The sequence below is a fragment of the Pyrus communis genome, chromosome 1 (assembly GCF_963583255.1).
Source record: "Pyrus communis chromosome 1, drPyrComm1.1, whole genome shotgun sequence".
Lineage (NCBI taxonomy): Eukaryota > Viridiplantae > Streptophyta > Magnoliopsida > Rosales > Rosaceae > Pyrus > Pyrus communis.
Window position 1 is genome coordinate 20,188,265 of NC_084803.1, and position 26,633 is coordinate 20,214,897.

Below are 26,633 nucleotides of genomic sequence, written 5' to 3' on the forward strand. Positions count from 1 at the left end.
CTGACATTGCAACAAATTCGTAAGATGAAGTATAACATTGTAATTTTTAAAATATAAGGTATGAGATTATGATTCGATTAATAATTAAGATAATTTCGTGTAATTTATCCTAAAAACAATTTCCAAACAAAAAAAAAAAAAAATTGTAAACGGTAACGACCGCCCGCCAGCGTAAAAGGTAAACCGGCCCTTTTGGCGGCTACCGAATTTCGGTCAAAGAAAAATCGTCATTGACTTATTGCATAAAATAATCATAAATTTCATTTATATTTTATTACAAATAATATATGTAATGACGATAATGTCCCACTCTCCAACTACGGCAAACGAACCCCAGCAGCTCCAGCAGGCAGGAGACTTGGGGAAATTCCAGTAGCTGGTCCCTGCAGATTTGGGGTATTGGAAAGGAAAAGGAGGAAGAAGGATTGCCCAAAACGACGTTTCCCTGGTCGTGTGCTTCTGCGTTTTGGCCGACTCTAGGTATATATTATCTGTTCATCTCTTCAGCTTGATCCAGCTAGGGTTTTTGAATTAAAATTTTACTCTTTGCCCCTATTTTCGTTGATTGAGTTGTTGTGTTTGCATTTGAGGTTCAAATTTTGATCATTCTGCTTTAGTTGAACTGTGCTGAAGTTGAGGCGTTCAAATCCCTTTCTGGGTTTAATACTTGTGTGCAAATTTTGAATTTTGCACGTACGAAATGATTTTTTTCCCTAATTTGTAAATGAGTAATTGTATGCGTGCTTTGGTTTGATAATCCGAATGGTTGCGGTTTTTCGATATGATGAAGAGCAACATATGAGAAAGAGAGAGAAGAAATGGGTATTTGGGATGTGTATTTGAGGTGGATAAGTGGTGTAATTGAATTGGATAGGGTGGGTTTATGATTGTTGAGGTCTTTGACTTCCGGATCATAGTTATTAATTTGGGCAAGACGTTATCAAAGGCAGGAAGCAAACTGTAACAAACTAATAAGTTTGGAATCAGAATTTGATTCTACGCCCTAATGGTGAACATTTGTCAAAATGTGTTGGCACTGAGAAATCTAAAGGCCGTTATAGAACTAGTCAATTTCCTTAACAGCATGTTTGGATTGAGAAAAAAATCCTGAAATTTGAGTCAATTGACAAAACTTAGGATTTGTGAATGGCATATCCTAAATTCCTTCTCTGGATTCATAGGCAATGAAATTTGTAAAGTTCTATGTGGGAAACAAAGAACTTGGTGCTTTGAGAAGGAAAAAAGGAGAGAGAGAGCCGCAGGGTGGGGGTGGTTGTTGGTGGATGGTGAGGGGGGTGTGGGGTGTTTGGTCATATATCTCAACTTCAAAGTCCAACTTAGTGGGTGTCATTTCCAAAAAGACAAAAGGCTGCCACCATCACAACGTCCACCAGCTTGCCGCCACCACCACCACTCTTCCTCCACAGTTGTCATTGTCACCACCCTTACCGTTACTTTTACCAGCACTAAAACCACCTCATGCATTACCTTCTGGGGAGAAATTATTTATCGTCAATCACCTTTTGTTTAAGTCCCTAAGCAATTAATAAATATTTAAAATTTCAACAATAGCTTTTAATTGCCCTTTTTTTAATAGATATGGGCCTCATACTGGGAAGTTTTGTTTTGTTTTTCCTTGTTTTGCAGGGTTCAATAGCTGGGGTTTGATTTTCAAGATTTGAGTTTTATCACTTGATAGTGAGTGTTCTTAAGTTTTGATTGGGTTTTGAGAAGTCTTTTCTTCATTTTTGTGGATTGGTTTGGGTTTTGAAGGATCAGAAACGAGAAGGATTGCTTTGGTGTATATTTGTGGTGAATAAAGGTGCATCCATTCTTTCCTTTTTATTTGAAATCTGTTCATAGGAATACAATTGAAGGTATACTTAGTAGCATTTTCTTCACTAATATGATGATTTCACTTGTTAAGGATCTACTTGTTTCATAGCCTTTAACAAAAACTTGGGGATTTACTACAAATATGACCAGTTTCATAATGGTCCTTCTTAATTATATGCATTAGTTTAATATCATGGACGGCACATGTATTGCATGTCAAATCATAAACCAATCGAAAAATAAAAATTTTGGTGATTTTAAATGAATATTAAAGAACAATGGGTGGGTGTTGGAGTAAGAAATCTTAAAACAAGATGGATAGGTGATTTTGAAGGGGTATGAATTTTCTAAATCAAGTCAACATGCTGCAAGAAACACATTAAAATGATTTGTTGATAAGGATACATACATGAACATTATATGGAGGGCACATGCTGCAATGGTGCAGAACGCTGACTTCAGGATAAGACTTTAGAGCAGTTAGAGAAAGAAAAGAAATATTGTTGTATATATGCATCTTTATCTTCCTCAGTATTTTAATAATGAAAGACAGCTTCATTAGATGTCTTGATGACCATACTCGCTTCATCTTCTCTACCCCTTGTGTTATTTCATATTCATTATGCTTTAGCAGATTAGGTTACCTAAATTGACGAATTAATGATTGAGATTAAGCATATGTTTGACATCAACGATGTACAAATACAGTGATCAAGAGAATCAGACTCTTCATTAAGGACTTTTTTGGTATTCAATCTAGTATATTAATTGATTGCAATTTTAGAAAGGCGACTCTTTTGAATGTAATTCCTCAGTGACATGGTCGTTATTATTTTTGAAATGTATTATATGTTTGCTCTTCTATTACTTTTCAAGACTTGGTTTCTATTCCTTTCTTCTGCAGAGAGACCATTATACTTATTATATGTATTCCTTTCTTCTGCTGAGAGACTATTATACTTATTATATGTTGATGCAGGTGTGATGGAGATATCATTGTTCAAAGCACTTCTTAATAACATCTCCTCTTTTTTCCATTTATCATCTCATAACAACATAAACTTTGACCCGGTTCTGAAGTACTACAAAAGCGCCGAAGAGATATTAAAACTGTTGAAGACTCTACTTGATGCCATTGCTGATTCTGAAATAGCTTCTTATGAAATACTTGATAAGCCATTTGAGGAACTGGGTCAGTATGTTGATGAGTTGAGGGTGCAAATTGAAGACTGGCAGCCATTCTCTAGTAAAGTCAATCTTGTAAGTTACTAGTCTATGCGGTTGCGCTTTTTTTAATAGGATGGATGATGTATCTTATGAAAATTTAAGGTGGATTTGACTTGTCATATTCATAATCCTCACTATAAGTTTGATCAATACTCTTTTTTTGAGGTAAGGTGATCAATACAAATTTGGTTATTCTCTTAGTCAGAACTAATGTTAGTATGATACGCTTCTCTCTCTCTCTCTCTCATTCATTAATACAAATTTGGTTATTCTTAGTCAGAACTAATGTTAGTATGATACGCTTCTCTCTCTCTCTCTCTCATTCATTAATACAAATTTGGTTATTCTTAGTCAGAACTAATGTTAGTATGATACGCTTCTCTCTCTCTCTCTCTCTCTCTTTCATCAATAAAAATTTGGTTATTCTCTTAGTCAAAACTAATGTTAGTATGATACGCTTCTCTCTCTCTCTCTCTCTCTCTCTCTCTCTCTCTCTCTCTGAGTTAATAACGCACTATTTTTTATGTTTTTCAATACATGAATTTGAAACCGCATGTGCTGGGAGGATTGTTAGTCTATATTTCTAGAGAGAAGGCATGAAAGAAAATGGCTGATGAACAGGTCATTGTGACATTTACAGTAGTAATGGCGGCCTCTTTATACCTTATTTACCCTCTCATATTTAAATCCTTGTCATCAGATAGCTAATTAGTCTTTTCTTTTGAAAGGATGTATGTTTTTGCTTTAGAGAGTCTAAGGTTGCTTTATAACTGTAAGAATTGGAAGCATGTGCAGTCCCAATTGTTACATGCAGCTCCATTGCTGGTTCTTTTAAATAGTGACATTTAATGAATCTTCCATTGCTTCTTTTTTTTTTTTTTTTTTCCTGATGCCACTTGGCTTTTGTCAAGTTTCATAGTGTGGCATGGACATAAGCAATAGTATTTTATCTAATCATCTTATCCTTTGACGTGTAGGTTCTTCAAGTTGAATCGTTGATAACAAAGATTTGGGCTTCTGGCCTGGATATCTTTCAACTGTTGAAAACTTCCCCCCAGCATCTTCCTGATGAAATGGGTTCAGCATCTCTTGAGGTAGCAAATGTGTGCAAATGTTTTCTTTAGTTTTTTACCTGTTTCATTGTGTTTCTGGTAGAGCATAACACTCGGTTTCCTATTCATTACTCACTAAAGTACATTGGTTAATGAAAAGTGAGATGATTAAATACTTAATAAAAAAAACTTTGGAATGAGGAAGTAATTTCTGGCCTTTCTGGTGGACTTCTAATTCTAGAAGAGTTTTCGCTATGTCCTTTATGATGTCTAATATTCACCGTGGTGTTTTGGCAGCAATGCATACAAAAACTTGAGCACATGGGCTATGAACAAATGTCAACTGTCATTAAAGATGCTATAAGCGATCAAGTGGAGGGTGTTGGACCAAGCTCAGAGATCCTAGTGAAAATTGCAGAGGGCCTTAGCTTGAAGTCAAACCAGGAGATTCTTATTGAGGCTGTAGCACTTGAAAAGTTGAAGGAAAATGCTGAACAATCTGAAAAGATTGAGGAAGCGGAGTATATTGAGCAAATGATATCCCTTGTTACCCGTATGCACGAGCGCCTTATTACCATAAAGCAAGCCAGGAGCTGCAGCCCTGTTCCAATACCTGCTGATTTCTGTTGCCCCCTCTCTCTGGAGCTGATGACGGATCCAGTGATTGTGGCATCAGGACAAACCTATGAGAGAACTTTCATCAAGAACTGGATCGGTCTTGGCCTCACTGTTTGTCCAAAGACGCGGCAGACTTTGGCTCACGCCAATTTGATACCTAATTACACTGTAAAGGCACTAATTGCAAATTGGTGTGAGTCAAACAATGTGAAACTGCCTGATCCGGTAAAGTCTGTTGGCTTAAATAAGTCAGCACACCTTCTTGGGCATGCAGAGCCTGATACACCAAAGGATTCTCCTATTTTTTCTCATTCCAGTGTCAATCAATCAATGTCACCTGAGTCTACTCGGTCTACTGGTTTGCCCTCTAAGAGCATGTTTTCATCTGGTCCACTGCATCGGGAGAGAATTTCTCCTTTGCATCCTCGTTCAACATCAGAAGGTTCCTTGCCTGGTATAGTTGGAAATGGGCAGGCTTTGGATATTGAAAGAATATCACTAGCAAATTCTGAAGACAGGTCTGCCAACTTAGAAGAAAGGAGTACAGATCTAGATAGCCAGCACTCTATGTCGCCATCTCGAGATGAACTTCCTAATTCTATTGAAGATGAGCAGCCATCTCAAAGCCATAATAGAACTGCGTCAGCTTCTAGCGTACTTTTTAATGCCAATGGTACTCAAGGAACTTCTGTCAATGTCAATGGGGTCTTACAGGTACCGACGAATCTGTCAGGCTACAGCAGTGACGCTTCTGGGGAGTTGAAATCACAAGCACAAACTGTTGCTCCCTTGGCCCCCCAACAGAGAGAAACTGAATCACCAACCAGAATGGCAGAGTCAAGACCTCGAAACCAAATGTGGCGCCGACCATCTAGCTTCCCGAGGATAGTTTCTTCTCCACCTATTGAAACGCGGCCTGATCTTTCTGAACTTGAAGCCCAAGTTCGTAACCTAGTTGATGATTTGAAAAGCACTTCACTTGATACACAAAGAGAGGCAACATTTCAACTCCGGCTACTTGCCAAACATAATATGGATAATCGGATTGTTATTGCAAATTGTGGGGCCATTGGCTTGTTGGTGGATTTGCTCCGCTCTACAGATACAAGAGTTCAAGAGAATGCTGTCACAGCACTTCTTAACTTATCGATTAATGATAACAACAAAACTGCAATTGCCACTGCCAATGCAATTGAACCTCTGATTCATGTCCTTGAGACAGGGAGTGCTGAGGCCAAGGAGAACTCAGCTGCCACTCTATTTAGCCTTTCGGTGATCGAGGACAACAAGGTTCGTATTGGAAGGTCAGGGGCTATTGGGCCTCTGGTTGATTTATTGGGGAATGGGAGTCCCAGAGGGAGGAAAGATGCAGCCACAGCTTTGTTTAATTTGTCAATTTTTCATGAGAACAAGGATCGAATTGTTCAAGCTGGTGCTGTAAAGTACCTAGTGGAGTTGATGGACCCTGCGGCGGGAATGGTTGACAAGGCAGTTGCTGTTTTGGCTAATCTTTCGACAATTCCCGAGGGAAGGACAGCAATTGGTCAGGAGGGTGGGATCCCTGTTCTTGTCGAGGTTGTTGAGTTGGGTTCTGCAAGAGGGAAGGAGAACGCAGCTGCTGCTCTTTTACAGCTCTGCACAAACAGTAATAGATTTTGCAGTCAGGTCCTCCAAGAAGGAGCTGTCCCACCATTAGTGGTATTGTCACAATCCGGCACCCCTAGGGCAAAAGAAAAGGTACTTGTGCTTTTTGTGATGTTTGATTCTGTCTCCGATGGTTTTGTTATTATCATGAATGATGTATTGAACGTAGCATAATTGGTTTTCTTGCAGGCACAGACACTCCTTAGCTACTTCAGAAACCATAGACAAGGTAATGCTGGTAGAGGATAATCAAAATTGTTTGCTGTCAGCTGAGGTTTTGAGTCAGCTTCTATAGATAATGTGTAAATTGGTTGGCGCAAATAATGCGGTTGAAGATTTTATTGTGTGGATTTTAATGTGATTTGTAGAGAAGACGTAAAAACAAACGATTGATAGAAGATTTGTACGTCTGATTTGTAAAATACTTACGTGAATGTGGGAAGAAAAAGTTCATAGCATACCTGTAAGTCCGGCTAGGCAAGATGATGACAAATTTGTATTTGGAATTGTTGATGTTATGCCCCCATTGTCTTGGTAGTATAGACATTTATATATTTCCATGTTAGGTTTTACTCTTTTAGTGATAGTTTCTGGGTGCTTTGCAGGGTATTTTGTGCAGCGGTTTTATTTATTTATTTATATATTTCATCAATGCAAGTGCTGAGATTCGAACTTGTGATCTCTTTCAATATTACAATTTACAAGACAAGGAAACTTGGGCACAATACTGTTGGTTCTTGCTTGTGTTCAAGAGGAAATGTGAAAATAAAGGTTGTCGGGAGAAATGCAAAACCATCACGTTTCCTCTTGAGCTCAAAGCTGTATAGCAAGAGCGCATTGGCTTCTGTCTCAAATCCCACATCTTCACATCATGGTCAAATGATGAAGTAGCAAACATACAAGGGGAATGGTGGGCAAGTTTGGCAAAACTGATTGGTTCTTGGTGAATATTAGTGAACAACCGTAAACACTTTCCAATTGCCATGTCATATAGAGCAACACCTTCAAAGTAACTACTGGCGACACCGTTACAGTAACTACTAACAAGAAGCTGATTATCAGTTGAATTTACATGAAAAATTGTCAACTGCTCAACACTGGAGCTGCAAAAGGAGCTTGAAACTTCCCGTGACATGTAATTGATGTCGAACAAGGAACCGTTATCTGAACCAGTAACATGTTACTTGTTCAACAACAATTGGGAAAGAAAAGGTAAGAAAATGCTACATTAAGTATTTCCCATAAAAAATTGCAGAAAAGCAGTAGCAGAAGATGAGAGATACCGAGCTTCTAAGCTGGAGACAGACATGCTCCTTTTCTTCTTCTTCTCCTGGTTTTCCTGAGTGAAATGCAATGGTGAGAAGTGAAGTGTGAGTGGTGAAATTAAAGGGGAATCTTCTACGAGAGTACAAAAGTATGTTGGTTTGAGTAAGTGTGAGACGTGCTGAGGGACAGTGTACGGAGTAATTGAAGTTTGTCCCTTCAGAAATCAGAACCGCATGTTGCAGAAAAGAAACCAGACAAGCACACAAGTATTCACATCGGTCCCTATATTTGTCCTACACATGCTTCCAAACATTCGGATTGGTTAAACGCCCTAGCAACCAAATTTTTACGTACTTTCTTATCCCACAAAGAATTTTTTTGATTTTTATTCATGTTGGAGGGATAATATCTACGTTGTTGGTAAAGATGCTTTCTCATTCCGGATGTTCCATTAGTGCTTGAATCGATGGCATGGTCACCCAAGTTTCTTCCATCGTTGGGGCAATAGATATATTTAGCCCCAAGTCTGTCTTCTTGAACCATATTTGCTTTTCCATTTTCATCTTTTACGACTTTCCTTTCTTCATCCTTGACGCTTACTAAGATCCTAACTTGATAAGGTTTAAAGTGCTCCCAAATCCAACTACGTTTACCTTATGGAAGACGAGAATCAATGAGGAGTTGGTTTTCTTTGGATGACTAGTTACGTGGTCGCTGGTAAGGTGATCAGGGTTTTTTTTATTTTCTGCACTTTTGCTGATTGGGCTTTGATTATCCCCAATCAATTACTTAATTAAAAAAGAATGGTTTTCACTTTTCATTGCTTCAAATGGAAGTTTCCAGCATATTTTAGTTGATACAAGAAAGTAGAAACGACTTGATGACTCGCAGCTGGAAGGATAAAAGATTCTTAATGCCTTTAATTACTTGTACACTTGACTTGGTTATTGCTTCTTTCTTTCTTTCATCTCTCACTAATTGCTTTTTAGTTTTATAACATGTATCTATATTACTTTAGTTACAGCATGAAAATATAATCTGACGTGTGTGACAAGAAATGTTTCCTAAAGCAGCCGATGGAGCCCATAATCCTTTTCTTTTTTGGGAATTTTAACGAAAAGCTCACGGTATTATTCATTTTAACGAAAAATCATATTTTTACATTAAAAAGTTGATCCTGGTATTATTCATTTTACCCTTTATTTTGTCCTTATCATTAAAATTCAAAGTTTTCAAACATTTTTCATTACTTTTCCTTTCTTTTTTTTTTCCTTCCAATTTTCAAGGATACCTTTTGTGCCAACAAAAACACGGTATTGCTGTCATTTTGCTATTTCTCATTTACCAAAAACAGGGTGCAGTGATGCATTCCTAATTTTATCACCAATGATTCTTCAAATTGACCAAAGTTCTTGTTTTGACTTTCAATTTTAAAATCAATCAATGTCGTCTTTAAAATTGGCCACTGCCCATCAATCTTGTCATTTTGTTTAGAATCCTCGTTTATTATGTGTTTGTTGAAGAAGCAGCTGCCGTGGATCAGTGGTAAGTAAATGTACATGATAAGAATTTGCAACAAATAAAGAAAACTGAAAGTAAAAGGAAAAGTCCAACGGTAATAATTGAGATCATGTGTCAAAGAATACAAGGGGAACCAGATCTGCCGGGCAGGCAGTAAAATAATAATCACATGCACATGCAACCCGTTTTAAATGGTAAATTAAATATCAACTCTAACCCAACAACACTACGCCCGACAAAAGATTAAAATAATGACAGCTGACAGCATTACAACAAACACCGCGTCCTCTCTCTCTCTCTCTTCCTCTTCCTCTTCCTCTTCCTCTTTTAGTATAATGCCAATACTGCCCATCCCAATGCGATGGATCCGACCACCTTGTGCAGGGACCTGATCGTCATTGCACCACTCTGCATTTCCAAAAATCCACACATTCAACATTATGAACACAACAGAATCCAATAAATAATCATTTTCAATTCCACAATTCTAATTATCTAATTTAATTAATTATTTACTACTATCCAGCAGCGGCTATTTTCCACAATGACACTCTGACACTACCCCTCAACTACGGACCGAACCCCAGAAGGATTCATTACTAAAAAAATTTTACGTAGGGCCAATTAGGTAATTTAATCACAATATTTCCCCCAACCTAACCCCACCACCAACAATGGTGGCGCGTGAGAATGTTGTAAAGGCGGTATGCTGTGGGTGGAGGGATAATCCACCGCCCAGACAAACAGATCTGATGAGTAAACCATCAAGGAAGAGCGTCTACTACAGTGAAGTTATGAACCCAAGTAAATTTTGAATTGAAATTACCAGATCTAGGTGCGCATTGCACCCACAGTGCATAATAGGTCTAAACAGAAAAAAAAAACATTGGAAACAGAATGCATACCTGATCGTCAGCTGCTGTAGAAGGACCCGGAGACGTAGCATCGGGAGAAGAAGCATCGGGAGACGAAGCATCAGGTCCCTCTGGCGCCGGTGGGCTGGCTACATCCGGAGTCGGAGCAGCCGCCGGAGACTTGTGCTTCGGCTTCTTGCTCTTGCTCTTGCTGGGAGTTGGAGCAGCCGCCGGAGACTTGTGCGTCGGCTTCTTGCTGGGAGCCGGAGCGGGGACCTCAGGAGTACTGGGTGGCTCAGCTGCGGGAGCAGGGGCGGCTGCCGGAGGAGATTTGGCCGGTGGAGAGCTGACCGGAGCCTTAGCCGGTGGGGAGCTCTCAGGAGTGGGCAATGGGGGTGAGACGGTAGAGGTAGGGGGAGTGGCCACCGGAGTGGGAGCAGCGGCCGGCTTGGGTGGAGCCGACGCCGGAGTGGGAGAAGATTTGGGGGTGGCAACTGGAGATGGTGACTTGGGCTTAGGAGCTGCAGCTGGTGTAGTAGCTGGAGGGGTGGCGGCTGGAGTGGCCGGAGAGTTAGTGGGCGCGGATGACGGAGCCTGTCCTCCGACGCCGGCGACGAGAAGGCAGATGAGTGCGATGGTGAAGATGTTGTTCCGCTCCATCTCTCTCAGACTTAGCAGTCGCAGGTTCTAGAGAGAGAAATGTTTAGAGAGAGAGAGATAGAGCGAGAGTGAGAGTGTCAGAGTCTTGAAGATAGTTTATATAGGCCCGATCTCAACGGGAAGAAAGGGGTGGTTAATCTGGAGCGTACATCGAGGTGGACCGGTTTGAAGATGGGGCCGGATTAGCCGTTGGATGGATGCAGAGAGACGAAGAGAAGGTTCGGCCTTTTCCGGGGGCCACAACAGAGAACATGTATGCGGACGTGGTGCTGTAGAGTGGGTGTTTGGAGTGGACACAGTCTGGCTGGGACCCACCAGCTTCATTAGACGCATGTGAGACGTTCACTGTTCAGCATAGGCTAATGGTGTTCTGAGACGCGGGTTTCGTTCACCGACAATATTCTTGACTTCTTCCTTATTTTAATGACGTGGTAATATCATTTTAGACTTGGCCATAAGTTAAAAAGAAAACTAATGGAAAATGTTTGAAAATTTTGAGTTTTAATGATAAAAATAAAATAAATGGTCAAATGAATAGTACCAGAATTGACTTTTTAGTGTAAAAATATGATTTTTCATTAAAGTGAACAGTATCATGAATTTTTCGTTAAAACTTCCTAACTTAAATGCGCGGTTTTGTTTGATAACCATCCATGGATGATTTTGGTTTTTGGTTGTTTACATTTGGCTGATGTGTAACTTTAATTGTCACGATTTAGCAATCATTTAGAGTATCTTCAAAGAATATGTTAAAAATAACATGTCAAAATTATATTTGATGGCTGACGTGGCCAATTGAATACAAGTGCTAAATCATTTTCTTATCCAATAGATGTGTCAAATATGTATTTTATTGTTTTATTAGGCCCAGAGTTACATAAACTATTAAAAATAACCAAAATTAATTTCAGTTTTTATTCTATTTATTGTAAATGAGACCCATAAGTTAAAAAATTCAATTAAAAATATTTGACTCTTTCTTTGTTTGTTGTCAAAAAAGATAGTTATAAAGTAAGGAGTCAAATGACTCAACTGCCACATCACATTTAGCATATCCACTGGAGAACACCTTAATATCTTTTAGTCTTAATAGACATATTTGATATCCCCTTTGAAAATGATCTTAGTTATTTCTAACAATTCTAATCTATACAAACAATAATGAGGTACCTGTAGTGGATTTTTTTTTTTTTTTTTTTTAATACAAACAATAATGAGGGAACTAATAATGAGTTGGCTGAGTTAAACTTGAGGACGTTGAATCATTTTAACTACAAAAATTTTGCATAATCATTCGTAAACTAAATAAATTGTCATCATTAAGAATGAGCATATTTATTAACGCTTAAGTATAACTCAATCATTAACTTTCATGTCATTTAGTTTACAAAGTTTTCTCTACAAATTTAGTCTCCCTAGCATTACCCATTTTTTAACGAATTTAAGAATTGACGGGCATGTCATGTGTGTGGTTTTCTAATAGAAAATATCAATTTTATTAGCAAGTTTCTCGAATATTTGTTCAAATTAACAATTTGTTTTGGTGGATTGCTTGGTGGATAGAATATTTCTCTTCAACCCATTGCACTCAGGTTCGAACTCTTATCTCTAGGAAAACCTCCTAGTTGTCTCTACACATCTACCTCCTTTATCACTAAGCAGTCATTTAGAGGCATTAACTGGTGATCAGGATTGTTTCCCTCTCGATGATGAAGCATATCCCTCATTGTCTCATTGGCTAGCCTTGACCCTTGTCATTTCAAGGCCATATCTAGTATTCAGAGTTTTTTTACCTCAATTTGATACCGCTATCGTGGCCCTCATCCAAACATTACTTTACCCTTAGATGTCTAGTCAATTGATGCGCCTCAACACATTTTGGGAATCCTTCACCCAGTTCCATATGGGGATGAATCCAATACTAGGGCATGCTTATCCCATTCTTATTTCTCAACTATAAGATCACAGAATGATGTTGCAGTGACACATATCGCTTTGAAAGCGAGAGGTCTGGCCATGTATATAAAATTGTTGAGATAGATTGGCCCGCTGAATACTAATCAAGAACACATAAGGGCGTTACCTCTATTAGACTGGTGGTATATAAGTATTGTATCCTCCAGCATTATTTAGCTTTAAGTCATAACAATTTGTAAAGAAATCAAAATTTAAAAAGAGTTGCTATTGAGATTCCAAAAATATTATTTTACACTTTTACTAAATAAGTAAAAAAAAAAAAAAAAAAAACTTAATATAAGACTAATTTGAGCCAACTTTAGGAATAGTCCATTTTATTAAAATAGGTCCCGATCCTTTGAGTTTTGAATTGTTTTACTATAAAGAATTATGTTTAATGGTAAAATTTAGTATAAGAAATTAAACCTCTTCCTAATTATCTATTTAATTATTTCTCCTTATTTCTTTTTCTTTTTGTTATTTCTTGTTCTTGTTCTTCTTCTTACTCCTCTAAACCCTATTCATATACGTTAGTCTTTCTTCTTCTACGTCCTCCAATCCCATTATATATATATATATATATATATATATATATATATATATATATATATATATTATTTTTTTTTTAATTTTTATTATCTACCTATACCATGACTGAATTATATTTATCTAACTATATTTCAGATTTTGCTTTATAATCAACTTGTATCACAGATTAATGTGTCTTGATTTTAGGTATAATATTTCTTTTTTTGTACCCTTTAGTGAAACCTCCCTTGTAGGTATATTATTCACTCATGTATTTGTTCTTTGAGTTAAGTTGAATGTTCTGCAGGTGGTTTTGTGCAACTATATTAGTTTTTTGTTAGATAATATTAGGTAGATTAAAAATAATCCAATTTTCAAATATGTAAAATTCAAAAATATAAACAAAAAAAATGCAAGAATTTAGAATTTTTTTAAGTATCTCTTCTATTAAAAAAATGTATTATGACCATAAAAATAAAAGTTAAAAAAAATACTATAACATGTTGATTTTTTAGAACTCATTGGATGTGTTTTTAAAATGATTAAAAGCGTTTTTGATAAAATTATTTTTGGAAGTAATCCTTAGTAAAAATTCTAGTAAATCCTAAAAAAACACTTCAAGTAATTTTGGAACCTAAAATTATTTTCTCTAAAAACTTTTTTAATCATTTTAAAATTACATTCAAACGAGCTCTTAGACTCAAATCTAAATGCCCCACAAAAAATACAAACCAAGGAAGTGCATTCCAATCCATTACTGGGAGCGCCGAAGGAGTAGGTAAAAAAATGTTATTTATTAATACTAAAAGTAAAATCCTCTCGATGCAATTAGAAAAATGGATTTTATTTATTTATTTATTATTTTTTATGTTTGTTAAATACCCTAAACTTTATATCTACACTTAAAATGTGTGGAAGTAAACAAAGTTTCATAATGAGTTAGCAATATAATCGAACCTAAGACCTCTCATTTACCAGTGAAGATGAACACTACTGAACCACAATACTAAGTGACACAAACCATTTTAATTGGAAAAAAAATTTAGTGTGTCAGAAATACTAATCAGTACACCAGTTACCATAATACAATTAATTAAAAATATTTTCTTCAAGTATCTAAATATTTGTATTATAATATTTAATATACTGAATCGTATTTTTCATACATATAAAATAAAATAAAATAAAATAAAAACCTCTCTTTAGCTGGAACTCTTCGGCACCGTTAAAAATGTGGGGCCCGGGATATGTTGTCACGGAAACCGTGATTGTGATACGCATTTTGGCTGTTGGGCTGTACCTGGATTCTTTCCTTTTTTTAATAGAAAATTATGAGATTTTTCCCTTTTTTTTTTTTCCTTCTATTTGTTGACTAAGAAAAATAATAATGGGATGGTCTGTCTGTCATGACATGGAAGACAATGAGGAATGAGCTGGGGACATGAAGTTTGAACACATTGCACTCCTTTGTAGCGCGTAAATAAGATTCATATGGTGGCAAGATAACAAAAATTATTTGGCAATCAGAAATATAGGATATTCCAGATGTTTGAACGGTTGTGTTTTAATTTTTAATCAAAGATTTAACACTTAAAGATGGAAGTGTCCAATACTCACAGGCACTATAGAAAATCCTACGACATATGGTACAAGCCAAAACGGAAAAATATATGCTTCTGGCAAATTTTTTAAAATGATTTTCATTTAAACCAAGGGAATTAATTTTTTTTAATTGGAGTTTAATAATTAAATTAGATTTGTCTAAAAAAAAATAAAGTATGGATAACCACCTAATCTTTTGTGGTGAATCCAAATAAGTCTCAACATTTTAAATAATTATCTAACATCTTAAAGAAAAAAATGGTAGGGAGACCATATTTTTATTAACCACATGATGTGACGGTTGATGATTGAATTATGTTTTTTAATGATTTTAAGAAGGCATCCAACGATCAGTTGTCATATCATGTGGTGTACCAAATATGGTTCAAATAGATAGTATTTTTAGCAACTCTTTAAAAACCAGGCATTTGTTAAGTCAACGATGTTAATTGATGAATATACCAACATTAAGTGATGATGTTTCAAGCATTAGATGATGATGTGGACAAAAACTAAAGTTGGTCTCTACTTATAGTCATCTTTGGAGCTTTAATTTTCCAAATCAAGTTAAGTGGTGAACAAGCTTAGCTAAACTGCTTCAATTTAGAAATTTAAAGCTTCGTGGATGATTTGAGAGTAAAAATCCGCTTTAATAATTGTCTACATCATCACTTAACGCTAGTGAACCTAACAAATGTACACTTTTCAAAACGTTAGTTAGTTATATAAAATGTTTTAAAAGGTTAGGGCCAATTTGGAACCACGCCTAAATGTTGGATATTTTTTTTTCCATTGTTTTTGAACAAGAGAGATGAGATTTGAACTTAATACCTGTTTCAAAATTGAGAAGAAAGTTCTAGTCTTAATCTCTCTAAGTACAATGTCTTTGGAATAATTAGATACAATCATACAATGTTATATGAGGCTCCCAAATACGATTAATCGTTTGCAATCAAAGTATTCCTTATTTTTGTTCCAACAGTTTCCTTGTTTGTTTTTCGGCCTAAAATATTTTCAAGGGGTTCAAGTTTATTTGTATAAAGTATAATAAGAGCCCATTTTTCGCGATCCGAACAAGTAGATATACTAGCTATGCCAGTTGACAAAAGTTTCAAGGCATTGTGCCTTGTGCGCATTCTTTATTTTACATTTTGTTTTTTGTGTAATAATGTATTTTCAACTAAAAAGGTGGGGGAAATAAATTGGTATCAAACTCGACGTTCGTAAAATTCGACCGTAAGACTTATCAAGTACAATTAAAAAAGAATATCATCAAACCGTAATACTGAGTGACCTTTCTCCTCAAACATTAGCATACAGTAAGAAAATATAAGTTTTCCCTGTTATGACAAGAAACGGGGTTGTGGATTGTATCTGATGCTTTGAACAAAAAAGAAGAAGAAGATTATATTTGATGGGCTTTGGACTTCATTAGCCAGATAGGACAGGGATGGTTAGCCCAACCTCAGTTATAGGGCGGGACAAAAACATGTACCGAAACATCATCGGACCATCTGGGCCTCATAAGGAAATGTATGAAGATAATTTAGTCTTTTTTTTTTGATGGTCAGACTTAATTTAGAGTCTATATGTAACGTTTTGTAAAATAGTTTTTCGTCTATATTTCAGTTATATTTTTCTACCTAACTTTTAATGATTTTTCAGTATATATTTTTTTAAGTCAAAGCGATGGCAATTTTCCTTTTATATTTTAGTTATAAGTAGTGGAAAATAAGACAAGCGGGTAAGCATGACAATGCTCATAGAAAAATGATATAGTTTTAAAACCAAAAAATAATAATGGTTGAATAAAGAATCGAACATGAACATCAACCTGAGTAAACCAACCAACCGGCCGTTCTGAATCATAATAGTTGATTTAGTTTGGTTTTGAGCAAAGAAAAAGTCAAATGGTCTAAAGCACTAAACTGAACCGTAATAAATTGGTTTGGTTGCGACTTTGAGCTCTTGTAAACCACCCCAAACAGAAATAGTTTGGCCACTACACATTGGTTTTTATATGATTTAATTTTAGAGAATTTTAATTTTAGGGAACTTTCATGAAATGTGCAAAGTTTATTTTAACCAAAAACCATCATATAGCTTTATTTAATGAAAAAGACATAAATTTTAATGGAAAACCCTTAAACTTTAATAAAAATGACAAAAGAACTTAAATTTTAATGAAAAAAAGACATCATTTTAATATTAAATTTTTTTTTAAAAACTAACGCACGGGACCCGTGCATCATCATACATACTATTTATGAAACTTACTACACTATTTATGAAACTTATTATATTGTTTATGAAACTTAATGGTATTACACTGTTTATGAAACTGTTGACCCTAAAAACTACTAAGTCTACGTGGTGCGCAGGCCGAGTAACTAATGAGCTAACTACGTCCTTCGGTTGATAAGGGCGTGCCAACTCATCAGCGGAGCTTGGCCAAGGAGTAAAATGTGTTGATGTTGTGTTGAGCGCGCTACTGACTTCTTGATCTTACAACTACGGCCGAGGAAGGAACACGTCTCGGCATTCGGGTTCTGGAGCCTGAAGATAAGGCTGCTAGTTCTACGAAATTCATGGATCGTCGGCGCCGGGTTCGATCACGGTGATTATATTCGTAAGAGTATAAGCACGCCGAATCAGTACCAAGCTATATGAACACAAGTACTCAAAAGAGATGTATGTCTTGATAGTGAATGTGGTTCGCCCGTCAGAATGCCGAACTCTAAAACTTACTTATGAGTATCCAATCATAAAACAACTCGGCGTTCAATGTGCCGAGCTTAGTAATCTGTGACACCTCACTTCGCCGAGAAGGCTAATGAGATGACCTCTACCAATAAGGATTCGAAAATCCTTCTCGACCGAGACTTGGATAGGTAACCAGTCGGCCCCGACGTAGTGCTATTTATCCAAACTGAAGATGCTCCGCGATCGGCTGATTCTATGGCAACAGTGTTGCTTATCCAAACTGAAGGTGTCACCGGTTGCTTTCACAGTGCTGTTTATCCAAAGTGAAGATGTGTTGACGAAAAAAAGAATAAAAATCTCAAGGTGGTTGAGAGGTTTCATGTGGAACGAGGGTTTGCGTAGGGCAATTTGTGTTGAAATTGGAAAGGCTTAGAATGGCCGAATTAAAACTATACTCAAATTAGGATTCTTTATCTTAATCTAACCAAGTCTTGGCCAATCCTACCTCCATTAGGACTTTGAACCAAACTCTTTATCCGGCCACATTCACTTCTTAAATCTCAGCATCCTCATCCCATTGAGACTTATTGTTATGCTAGGATTCGACTTTCCCATCAGTCCATCTCAAACTAGGACTCGACCGATCTTAACTGAGCTGCCTATAATAACTAGAATTCGTGACGATTCTAAAATCACACTGCCGGCCCGAGAACAACTCCTAACTCGGCCCCCATCATGTGGTAGGGCGCCAGAGTGCAACTCATGCAACGAAAAGTCCCATTAAGTTGGTTAATCATAAGTTCAGAATCACCGAGAATAAAGACATGAGTTGCCCGCAAATCGTGTAGGACACCAAGGCTGATGATAAGGGCTTCGTATTCGGCCTGATTATTCGTACAATCGAAATTGAGCTTGAGAGAAAAATACCAATGCTGTGATTTGGGGATTGAATAACGATCCCAATGCCAGCCGAGACTGAAGTACTAGAGCCATCAAAGTACATTGTCCAGTAATTATCACGTGTTTCCACCATGCCAATTTCAACATCATTGCCCCTAAATCCGCATGGTAAGGGATGTTGGGCCCAGAAATCGGCCAACGCTTGGCCTTTGATAGCTTTATGGGGCATATATTGTAAACTAAATTCAGACAATGCCATTGTTCACTTTCCGATTTAGCCTTTTACTATCGGTCGAGTAAGCATGTAACGAATGACATCGGTCTGTGCAATGATCTGAGTGACTGACATGAGCATGTAATGCCGAAGTTTTGATGCAGCGAAAAATAAGGCTAGCATTGACCCTTGTCATTTCAAGATCATATCTAGTATTCAGAGTTTTTTACCTCAATTTGATACCGCTCTCGTGGCCCTCATCCAAACATTACTTTACCCTTAAATGTCTAGTCAATTGATGCGCCTCAACGCATTTCGGGAATCCTTCACCCAGTTCCATATGGGGATGAATCCAATGCTAGGGCATGCATATCCCATTCTTATTTTTCAACTATAAGATCACAGAATGATGTTGCAGTGACACATATCGCTTTGAAAGCAAGAGGTCTGGCCATGTATATAAAATTGTTGAGATAGATTGGCCCCCTGAATACTAATCAAGAACACATAAGGGTGTTACCTCTACTAGACTGGTGGTATATAAATGTTGTATCCTCTAACATTATTCAGCTTTAAGTCATAACAATTTGTAAAGAAATCAAAATTTAAAAAGAGTTGCTATTGAGATTCCAAAAATATTATTTTACACTTTTACTAAATAAGTAAAAAAAAAAAAAAAAAAAAAACTTAATATAAGACTAATTTGAGCCAATATTAGGAATAGTCCATTTTATTAAAATAGGTCCCGATCCTTTGAGTTTTGAATTGTTTTACTATAAAGAATTTTGTTTAATGGTAAAATTTAGTATAAGAAATTAAACCTTTTCCTAATTATCTATTTAATTATTTCTCCATTTTTCTTTTCCTTTTTGTTATTTCTTGTTCTTGTTCTTCTTCTTACTCCTCTAAACCCTATTCATATACGTTAGTCTTTCTTCTTCTACATCCTCCAAACCCATTATATATATATATATATATTTTTTTTTTTTTTGCTTTTTTTTTTTAATTTTTATTATCTACCTATACCACAACTGAATTATATTTATCTAACTCTATTTCAAATTCTGCTTTATAATCAACTTGTATTGGGTCTTGATTGTAGGTATAATTTTTTTTTATTTTTTATTTGTACCCTTTAGTGAAACCTCCCTTCCCTTGTACGTATATTATTCACTCATGTATTTGTTCTTTGAGTTAAGTTGTATGTTCTGCAGGTGGTTTTGTGCTACTATATTAGTTTTTTGTTAGATAATATTAGGTAGATTAAAAATAAACCAATTTTCAAATATGTAAAATTAAAAAATATAAACAAAAAAAATGCAAGAATTTAGAATTTTTTTAAGTATCTCTTCTATTAAAAAAATGTATTATGACTAAAAAATTAAAGTGAAAAAAAAAAAAATACTATAACATGTTGATTTTTTAGAACTCCTTGGATGCGTTTTTAAAATGATTGAAAACGTTTTTGGTGAAATTATTTTTGGAAGTAATCTTTAGTAAAAATTCTAGTAAATCCTAAAAAAACACTTAAAGTGCTTTCTAGAATAAACACATAACTGATGCTTCTTTTAAAAAAAATTTCAAGTGCTTTTGAAACCTAAAATTATTTTTTCTAAAAACTTTTTCAATCATTTTAAAATTAGATTCAAACGAGCTCTTAGACTCAAATCTAAATGCCCCACAAAAAATACAAAACAAAGAAGTGCATTCGAATCCATTACTGGGAGCGCCGAAGGAGTAGTTAGAAAAATGTTATTTATTAATACTAAAAGTAAAATCCTCTCGATGCAATTAGAAAAAGGGATTTTTATTTTATTTTTTATGTTTGTTAAATACCCTAAATTTTATATCTATACTTAGAGAGTGTGGAAGCAAACGAAGTCTCACAATGAGTTAACAATATAATCGAATCTAAGACCTCTCACTTACCAGTGAAGATGAACATTATTGAACCACAATACTAAGTGACACAAACAACTTTAATTGGAAATTTTTTTTTAGTGTGTCAGAAATACTAATCAGTACACCAATTACTATAATACAAGTCATTAAAAATATTTTCTTCAAGTATCTAAATATTTATATTATAATATTTAATATACTGAATCGTATTTTTCATATATATAAAATAAAATAAAATAAAAAGCTCATTTTAGCTGGAACTCTTCGGCACCGTTAAAAATGTGGGGCCCGGGATATGTTGTCACGGACACCGTTAGGGGTGGGCATAAAAACCGCCAAACCGCAAAACCGCATCGAACCGTTAATATATTTCGGTTTCGGTTCCAATTTAGGGGTGGAACCGCACCGAACCGCACCGTGCCCACCCCTAGACACCGTGGTTGTGATACGCATATTTTTGGTTGTTGGGCTGTACCTGGGTTCTTTCCTTTTTTTAATAGAAAATTATGAGATTTTTCCCTTTTTTTTTCCTTCTATTTGTTGACTAAGAAAAATAATAATGGGATGGTCTGTCTGTAAGAAAAATAATAATGGGATGGTCTGTCTGTCATGACATGGAAGACAATGAGGATTGAGCTCGGGACATGAAGTTTGAACACATTCCACTCCTTTGTACCGCGTAAATAAGATTCATATGGTGGCAAGATAACAAAAATTATTTGGCATTCAGAACTATAGGATATCCCAGATGTTTGAACGGTTGTGTTTTAATTTTTAATCAAAGATTTAACACTTAAAGATGGAAGTGTCCAATACTCAAAAGTACTATAGAAAATCCTACGAGATATGGTACAAGCCAAAACGGAAAAATATATGCTTCTGGCAAATTTTTTAAAATGATTATTATTTAAACCAAGGGAATTAGTTTTTTTTAATTGGAGTTTAATAATTAAATTAGATTTGTCTAAAAAAAATAAAGTATGGATAACCACCTAATCTTTTGTGGTGAATCCAAATAAGTCTCAACATTTTAAATAATTATCTAACGTCTTAAAGAAAAAAATGTTAGAGATACCATATTTTTGTTAACCACATGATATGACGATTGATGATTGGATTCTTTTTTTTAATGACTTTAAGAAGGCATCCAACGATCAATTGTCATATCATGTGATGTACCAAATATGGTTCAAATAGATAGTATTTTTAGCAACTCTTTAAAAACCAAGCATTTGTTAAGTCAACGATGTTAATTGATGACTTTACCAACATTAAGTGATGACGTTTCAAGCATTAGATGATGATGTGGACAAAAACTAAAGTTGGTCTCTACTTATAGTCATCTTTGGAGCTTTAATTTTCCAAATCAAGTTAAGTGGTGAACATGCTTAGCTAAACTGCTTCAATTTAGAAATTTAAAGCTTCATGGATGATTTGAGAGTAAAAATCCGCTGTAATAATTGTCTACATCATCACTTAACGCTAGTGAACCTAACAAATGTACACTTTTCAAAACGTTAGTTAGTTATATAGAATGTTTTAAAAGGTTAGGGCCAATTTGGAACCACCCCTAAATGTTGGATATTTTTTTTTTCCATTGTTTTTGAACGAGAGAGATGAGATTTGAACTTAATACCTGTTTCAAAATTGAGAAGAAAGTTCTAGTCTTAATCTCTCTAAGTACAATGTCTTTGGAATAATTAGATACAATCATACAATGTTATATGAGGCTCCCAAAGACTACATACGATTAATCGTTTGCAATCAAAGTATTCCTTATTTTTGTTCCAACAGTTTCCTTGTTTGTTTTTCGGCCTAAAATATTTTCAAGGGGTTCAAGTTTATTTGTATAAAGTATAATAAGAGCCCATTTTTCGTGATCCGAACAAGTAGATATACCAGCTATGCCAGTTGACAAAAGTTTCAAGGCATTGTGCCTTGTGCGCATTCTTTATTTTACATTTTGTTTTCTGTGTAATAATGTATTTTCAACTAAAAAGGTGGGGGAAATAAATTGGTATCAAACTCGACGTTCGTAAAATTCGACCGTAAGACTTATCAAGTACAATTGAAAAAAAATATCATCAAACCGTAATACTGAGTGACCTTCCTCCTCAAACATTAGCATACAGTAAGAAAATATAAGTTTTCCCTGTTATGACAAGAAACGGGGTTGTGGATTGTATCTGAAGCTTTGAACAAAAAAGAAGAAGAAGAAGATTATATTTGATGGGCTTTGGACTTCATTAGCCAAATAGGACACGGATGGTTAGCCCAACCTCAGTTATAGGGCGAGACAAAAACATGTACCGAAACTTCAATCCACAACCTGCCTTGTTTTTTTGTTCGAAATCCACAATCTGTTGGACCTTCAAGACATCATCGGACCATCTGAGCCTCATAAGGAAATGTATGAAGATAATTTAGTCTTTTTTTTTTTTTTTTTTTTTGGTCAGACTTAATTTAGAGTCTGTATGTAACGTTTTGTAAAATAGTTTTTCGTCTATATTTCAGTTATATTTTTCTACCTAACTTTTAATGATTTTTCAGTATTTATTTTTTTAAGTCAAAGCGATGGCAATTTTCCTTTTATATTTTAGTTATAAGTAGGGGAAAATAAGACAAGCGGGTATGTGACATCCCACATCGTCCAGGGGAGCGATCCTTAAATGTATATTCTCATCCCTACCTAGCACGAGGCCTTTTGAGAGCTCACTGGCTTCGGGTTCCATGGGAACTCCGAAGTTAAGCAAGTAGCGCGCGAGAGCATCCCATGATGGGTGACCCACTGGGAAGTTGCTCGTGAGTTCCCAAAAACAAAACCGTGAGGGAATGGTAAGCCCAAAGCGGACAATATCGTGCTACGGTGGTGGAGCGGGCCTGGGAAGTGGTCCCACCCGGGCTGGGATGTGACAAATTGGTATCAGAGCCTAACCCTGGCCGTGGTGTGCCGACGAGGACGTCGGGCCCCTAAGGGGGGTGGATTGTGACATCCCACATCGCCCAGGGGAGCGATCCTTAAATGTATAATCCCATCCCTACCTAGCACGAGGCCTTTTGGGAGCTCACTGGCTTCGAGTTCCATGGGAACTCCGAAGTTAAGCAAGTAGCGCGCGAGAGCATCCCATGATGGGTGACCTACTGAGAAGTTGCTCGTGAGTTCCCAAAAACAAAACTGTGAGGGAATGGTAAGCCCAAAGCGGACAATATCGTGCTACGGTGGTGGAGCGGGCCCGGGAAGTGGTCCCACCCGGGCCGGGATGTGACAGGGTAAGCATGACAATGCTCATAGAAAAATGATATAGTTTTAAAACCAAAAAATAATAATGGTTGAATAAAGAATCGAACATGAACATCAACCCGAGTAAACCAACCAACCGGCCGTTCTGAATCATAATAGCTGATTTAGTTTGGTTTTGAGCAAAGAAAAAGTCAAATGGTCTAAAGCACTAAACTGAACCGTAATAAATTGGTTTGGTTGCGACTTTGAGCTCTTGTAAACCACCCCAAACAGAAATAGTTTGGCCACTACACATTGGTTTTTATATGATTTAATTTTAGAGAATTTTAATTTTAGGGAACTTTCATGAAATGTGCAAAGTTTATTTTAACCAAAAACCATCATATAGCTTTATTTAATGAAAAAGACATAAATTTTAATGGAAAACCCTTAAACTTTAATAAAAATGACAAAAGAACTTAAATTTTAATGAAAAAAAAGACATAATTTTAATATTAAATTTTTTTTTAAAAACTAACGCACGGGACCCGTGCATCATCATACATACTATTTATGAAACTTACTACACTGTTTATGAAACTTATTATATGTTTATGAAACTTAATGGTATTACACTGTTTATGAAATTTACTACACTGTTTATGAAACTGTTGACCATAAAAACTACTAAGCCTACGTGGTGCGCAGGCCGAGTAACTAATGAGCTAACTATGTCCTTCGGCTGATGTGGGCGTGCCAACTCGTCGACGGAGCTTGGTCAAGGAGTAAAATGTGTTGATGTTATGTTGAGCGCGCTACTGACTTCATGATCTTGCAACTGCGGCCGAGGAAGGAACACGTCTCAGCCTTCGAGTTCTGGAGCCTGAAGACAAGGCTGCTAGTTCTGCGAAGTTCATGGATCGTCGGCGCCGGGTTCAATCATGGTGATTATATTCGTAAGAGTATAAGCACGCCGAATCAGTACCAAGCTATATGAACACAAGTACTCAAAAGAGATGTATGTCTTGATAGTGAATGTGGTTCGGCCGTCAGAATGCCGAACTCTAAAACTTACTTATGAGTATCCAATAATAAAACAACTCGGCGTTCAATGTGCCGAGCTTAGTAATTTGTGACACCTCACTTCGCCGATAAGGCTAATGAGATGACCTCTACCAATAAAGATTCGAAAATCCTTCTCGACCGAGACTTGGATAGGTAACCAGTCGGCCTCAACGTAGTGCTATTTATCCAAACTGAAGGTGATCCGCGGTCGGCTGATTCTATGGCAACAGTGTTGCTTATCCAAACTGAAGGTGTCACCGGTTGCTTTCACAATGCTGTTTATTCAAAGTGAAGATGTGTTGACGAAAAAAAGAATAAAAATCTTAAGGTGTTTGAGAGGTTTCATGTGGAACGAGGGTTTGCGTAGGGCAATTTGTGTTGAAATTGGAAAGGCTTAGAATGATGCACCCCCTTCTTATTTTTAGCAGCCAATCTCGTCATGGCCGAATTAAAACTATACTCGAATTAGGATTCTTTATCTTAATCTAACCAAGTCTTGGCCAATCCTACCTCCATTAGGACTTTGAACCAAACTCGTTATCCGGCCACATTCACTTCTCAAATCTCAGCATCCTCATCCCATTGAGACTCCCTGTTATGCTAGGATTCGACTTTCCCATCAATCCGTCTCAAACTAGGACTCAACCGATCTTAACCGAGCTGCCTATAATAACTAGAATTCGTGACGATTCTAAAATCATACTGCCGGGCCGAGAACAACTCCTAACTCGGCCCTCATCATGTGATAGGGCGCCAGAGTGCAACTCATGCAACGAAAAGTCCCATTAAGTTGGTTAATCACAAGTTTAGAATCACCGAGAATAAAGACATGAGTTGCCCACAAATCATGTAGGACACCAAGGCTGATGATAAGGGCTTCGTATTCGGCTTGATTATTTGTACAATCGAAATTGAGCTTGAGAGAAAAATACCAACGGCTGTGATTTGGGGATTGAATAACGATCCCAACGCCAGCCGAGACTGAAGTACTAGAGCCATCAAAGTACATTGTCCAGTAATTATCACGTGTTTCCACCATGCCAATTTCAACATCATTGCCCCTAAATCCGCATGGTAAGGGATGTTGGGCCCAGAAATCGGCCAACGCTTGGCCTTTGATAGCTTTATGGGGCATATATTATAAACTAAATTCAGACAATGCCATTGTTCACTTTCCGATTTAGCCTTTTACTATCGGTCGAGTAAGCATGTAACGAATGACATCGGTCTGTGCAATGATCTGAGTGACTGACATGAGCATGTAATGCCGGAGTTTTGATGCAGCGAAAAATAAGGCTAGCCTTGACCCTTGTCATTTCAAGATCATATCTAGTATTCAGAGTTTTTTACCTCAATTTGATACCGCTCTCGTGGCCCTCATCCAAACATTACTTTACCCTTAAATGTCTAGTCAATTGATGCGCCTCAACACATTTCGGGAATCCTTCACCCAGTTCCATACGGGGATGTATCCAATGCTAGGGCATGCATATCCCATTCTTATTTCTCAACTATAAGATCACAGAATGATGTTGCAGTGACACATATCGCTTTGAAAGCAAGAGGTCTGGCCATGTATATAAAATTGTTGAGATAGATTGGCCCCCTGAATACTAATCAAGAACACATAAGGGTGTTACCTCTATTAGACTAGTGGTATATAAATGTTGTATCCTCCAGCATTATTCAGCTTTAAGTCATAACAATTTGTAAAGAAATCAAAATTTAAAAAGAGTTGTTATTGAGATTCCAAAAATATTATTTTACACTTTTACTAAATAAGTTAAAAAAAAAAAAAACTTAATATAAGACTAATTTGAGCCAATATTAGGAATAGTCCATTTTATTAAAATATGTCCTGATCC

General features: G+C 36.4%; 2 protein-coding genes across 5 annotated transcripts; one reads left to right on the forward strand and one right to left on the reverse strand.

Annotated features, from left to right (window-relative positions):
- The first annotated feature begins 302 nt into the window (after window positions 1-302).
- LOC137739513 (U-box domain-containing protein 4-like) lies at window positions 303-6,982 on the forward strand. Of its 4 annotated transcripts, none has more exons than XM_068479111.1 (6): window positions 303-480; window positions 1,648-1,799; window positions 2,816-3,096; window positions 4,041-4,157; window positions 4,413-6,470; window positions 6,567-6,982. In XM_068479111.1, the coding sequence occupies exons 3-6, from the start codon at window positions 2,821-2,823 to the stop codon at window positions 6,624-6,626; spliced, it is 2,511 nt and encodes an 836-aa protein (XP_068335212.1). In that variant the 5' UTR covers window positions 303-480; window positions 1,648-1,799; window positions 2,816-2,820; the 3' UTR covers window positions 6,627-6,982. The 4 variants fall into 4 exon arrangements, with proteins under 4 accessions (XP_068335212.1, XP_068335226.1, XP_068335218.1 ...); XM_068479125.1 differs by having other exon boundaries at window positions 1,648-1,698; XM_068479117.1 differs by lacking the exon at window positions 1,648-1,799.
- A 2,257-nt stretch (window positions 6,983-9,239) lies between these two features.
- On the reverse strand, window positions 9,240-10,749 carry LOC137740281 (lysine-rich arabinogalactan protein 18). The gene is made up of 2 exons (XM_068480137.1): window positions 10,070-10,749; window positions 9,240-9,572 (listed from the first exon to the last, which is right to left on the reverse strand). Exons 1-2 carry the CDS (start codon window positions 10,676-10,678, stop codon window positions 9,492-9,494), a joined length of 690 nt encoding a protein of 229 aa, XP_068336238.1. The 5' UTR covers window positions 10,679-10,749; the 3' UTR covers window positions 9,240-9,491.
- Between the last annotated feature and the right edge of the window lie 15,884 nt (window positions 10,750-26,633).

Bases quoted from the DNA above. Each gene is read 5' to 3' on its own strand.
- LOC137740281 (XM_068480137.1), bottom strand. From the start codon at position 10,678: ATGGAGCGGAACAACATCTTCACCATCGCACTCATCTGCCTTCTCGTC. The intron at 9,573-10,069 runs GTATGCATTCTG...TTGGAAATGCAG, and splicing joins CTACAGCAGCTGACGATCAG to AGTGGTGCAATGACGATCAG.
- LOC137739513 (XM_068479111.1), top strand. From the start codon at position 2,821: ATGGAGATATCATTGTTCAAAGCACTTCTTAATAACATCTCCTCTTTT. The intron at 3,097-4,040 runs GTAAGTTACTAG...TTTGACGTGTAG, and splicing joins TCTCTAGTAAAGTCAATCTT to GTTCTTCAAGTTGAATCGTT. The intron at 4,158-4,412 runs GTAGCAAATGTG...GTGTTTTGGCAG, and splicing joins TGGGTTCAGCATCTCTTGAG to CAATGCATACAAAAACTTGA.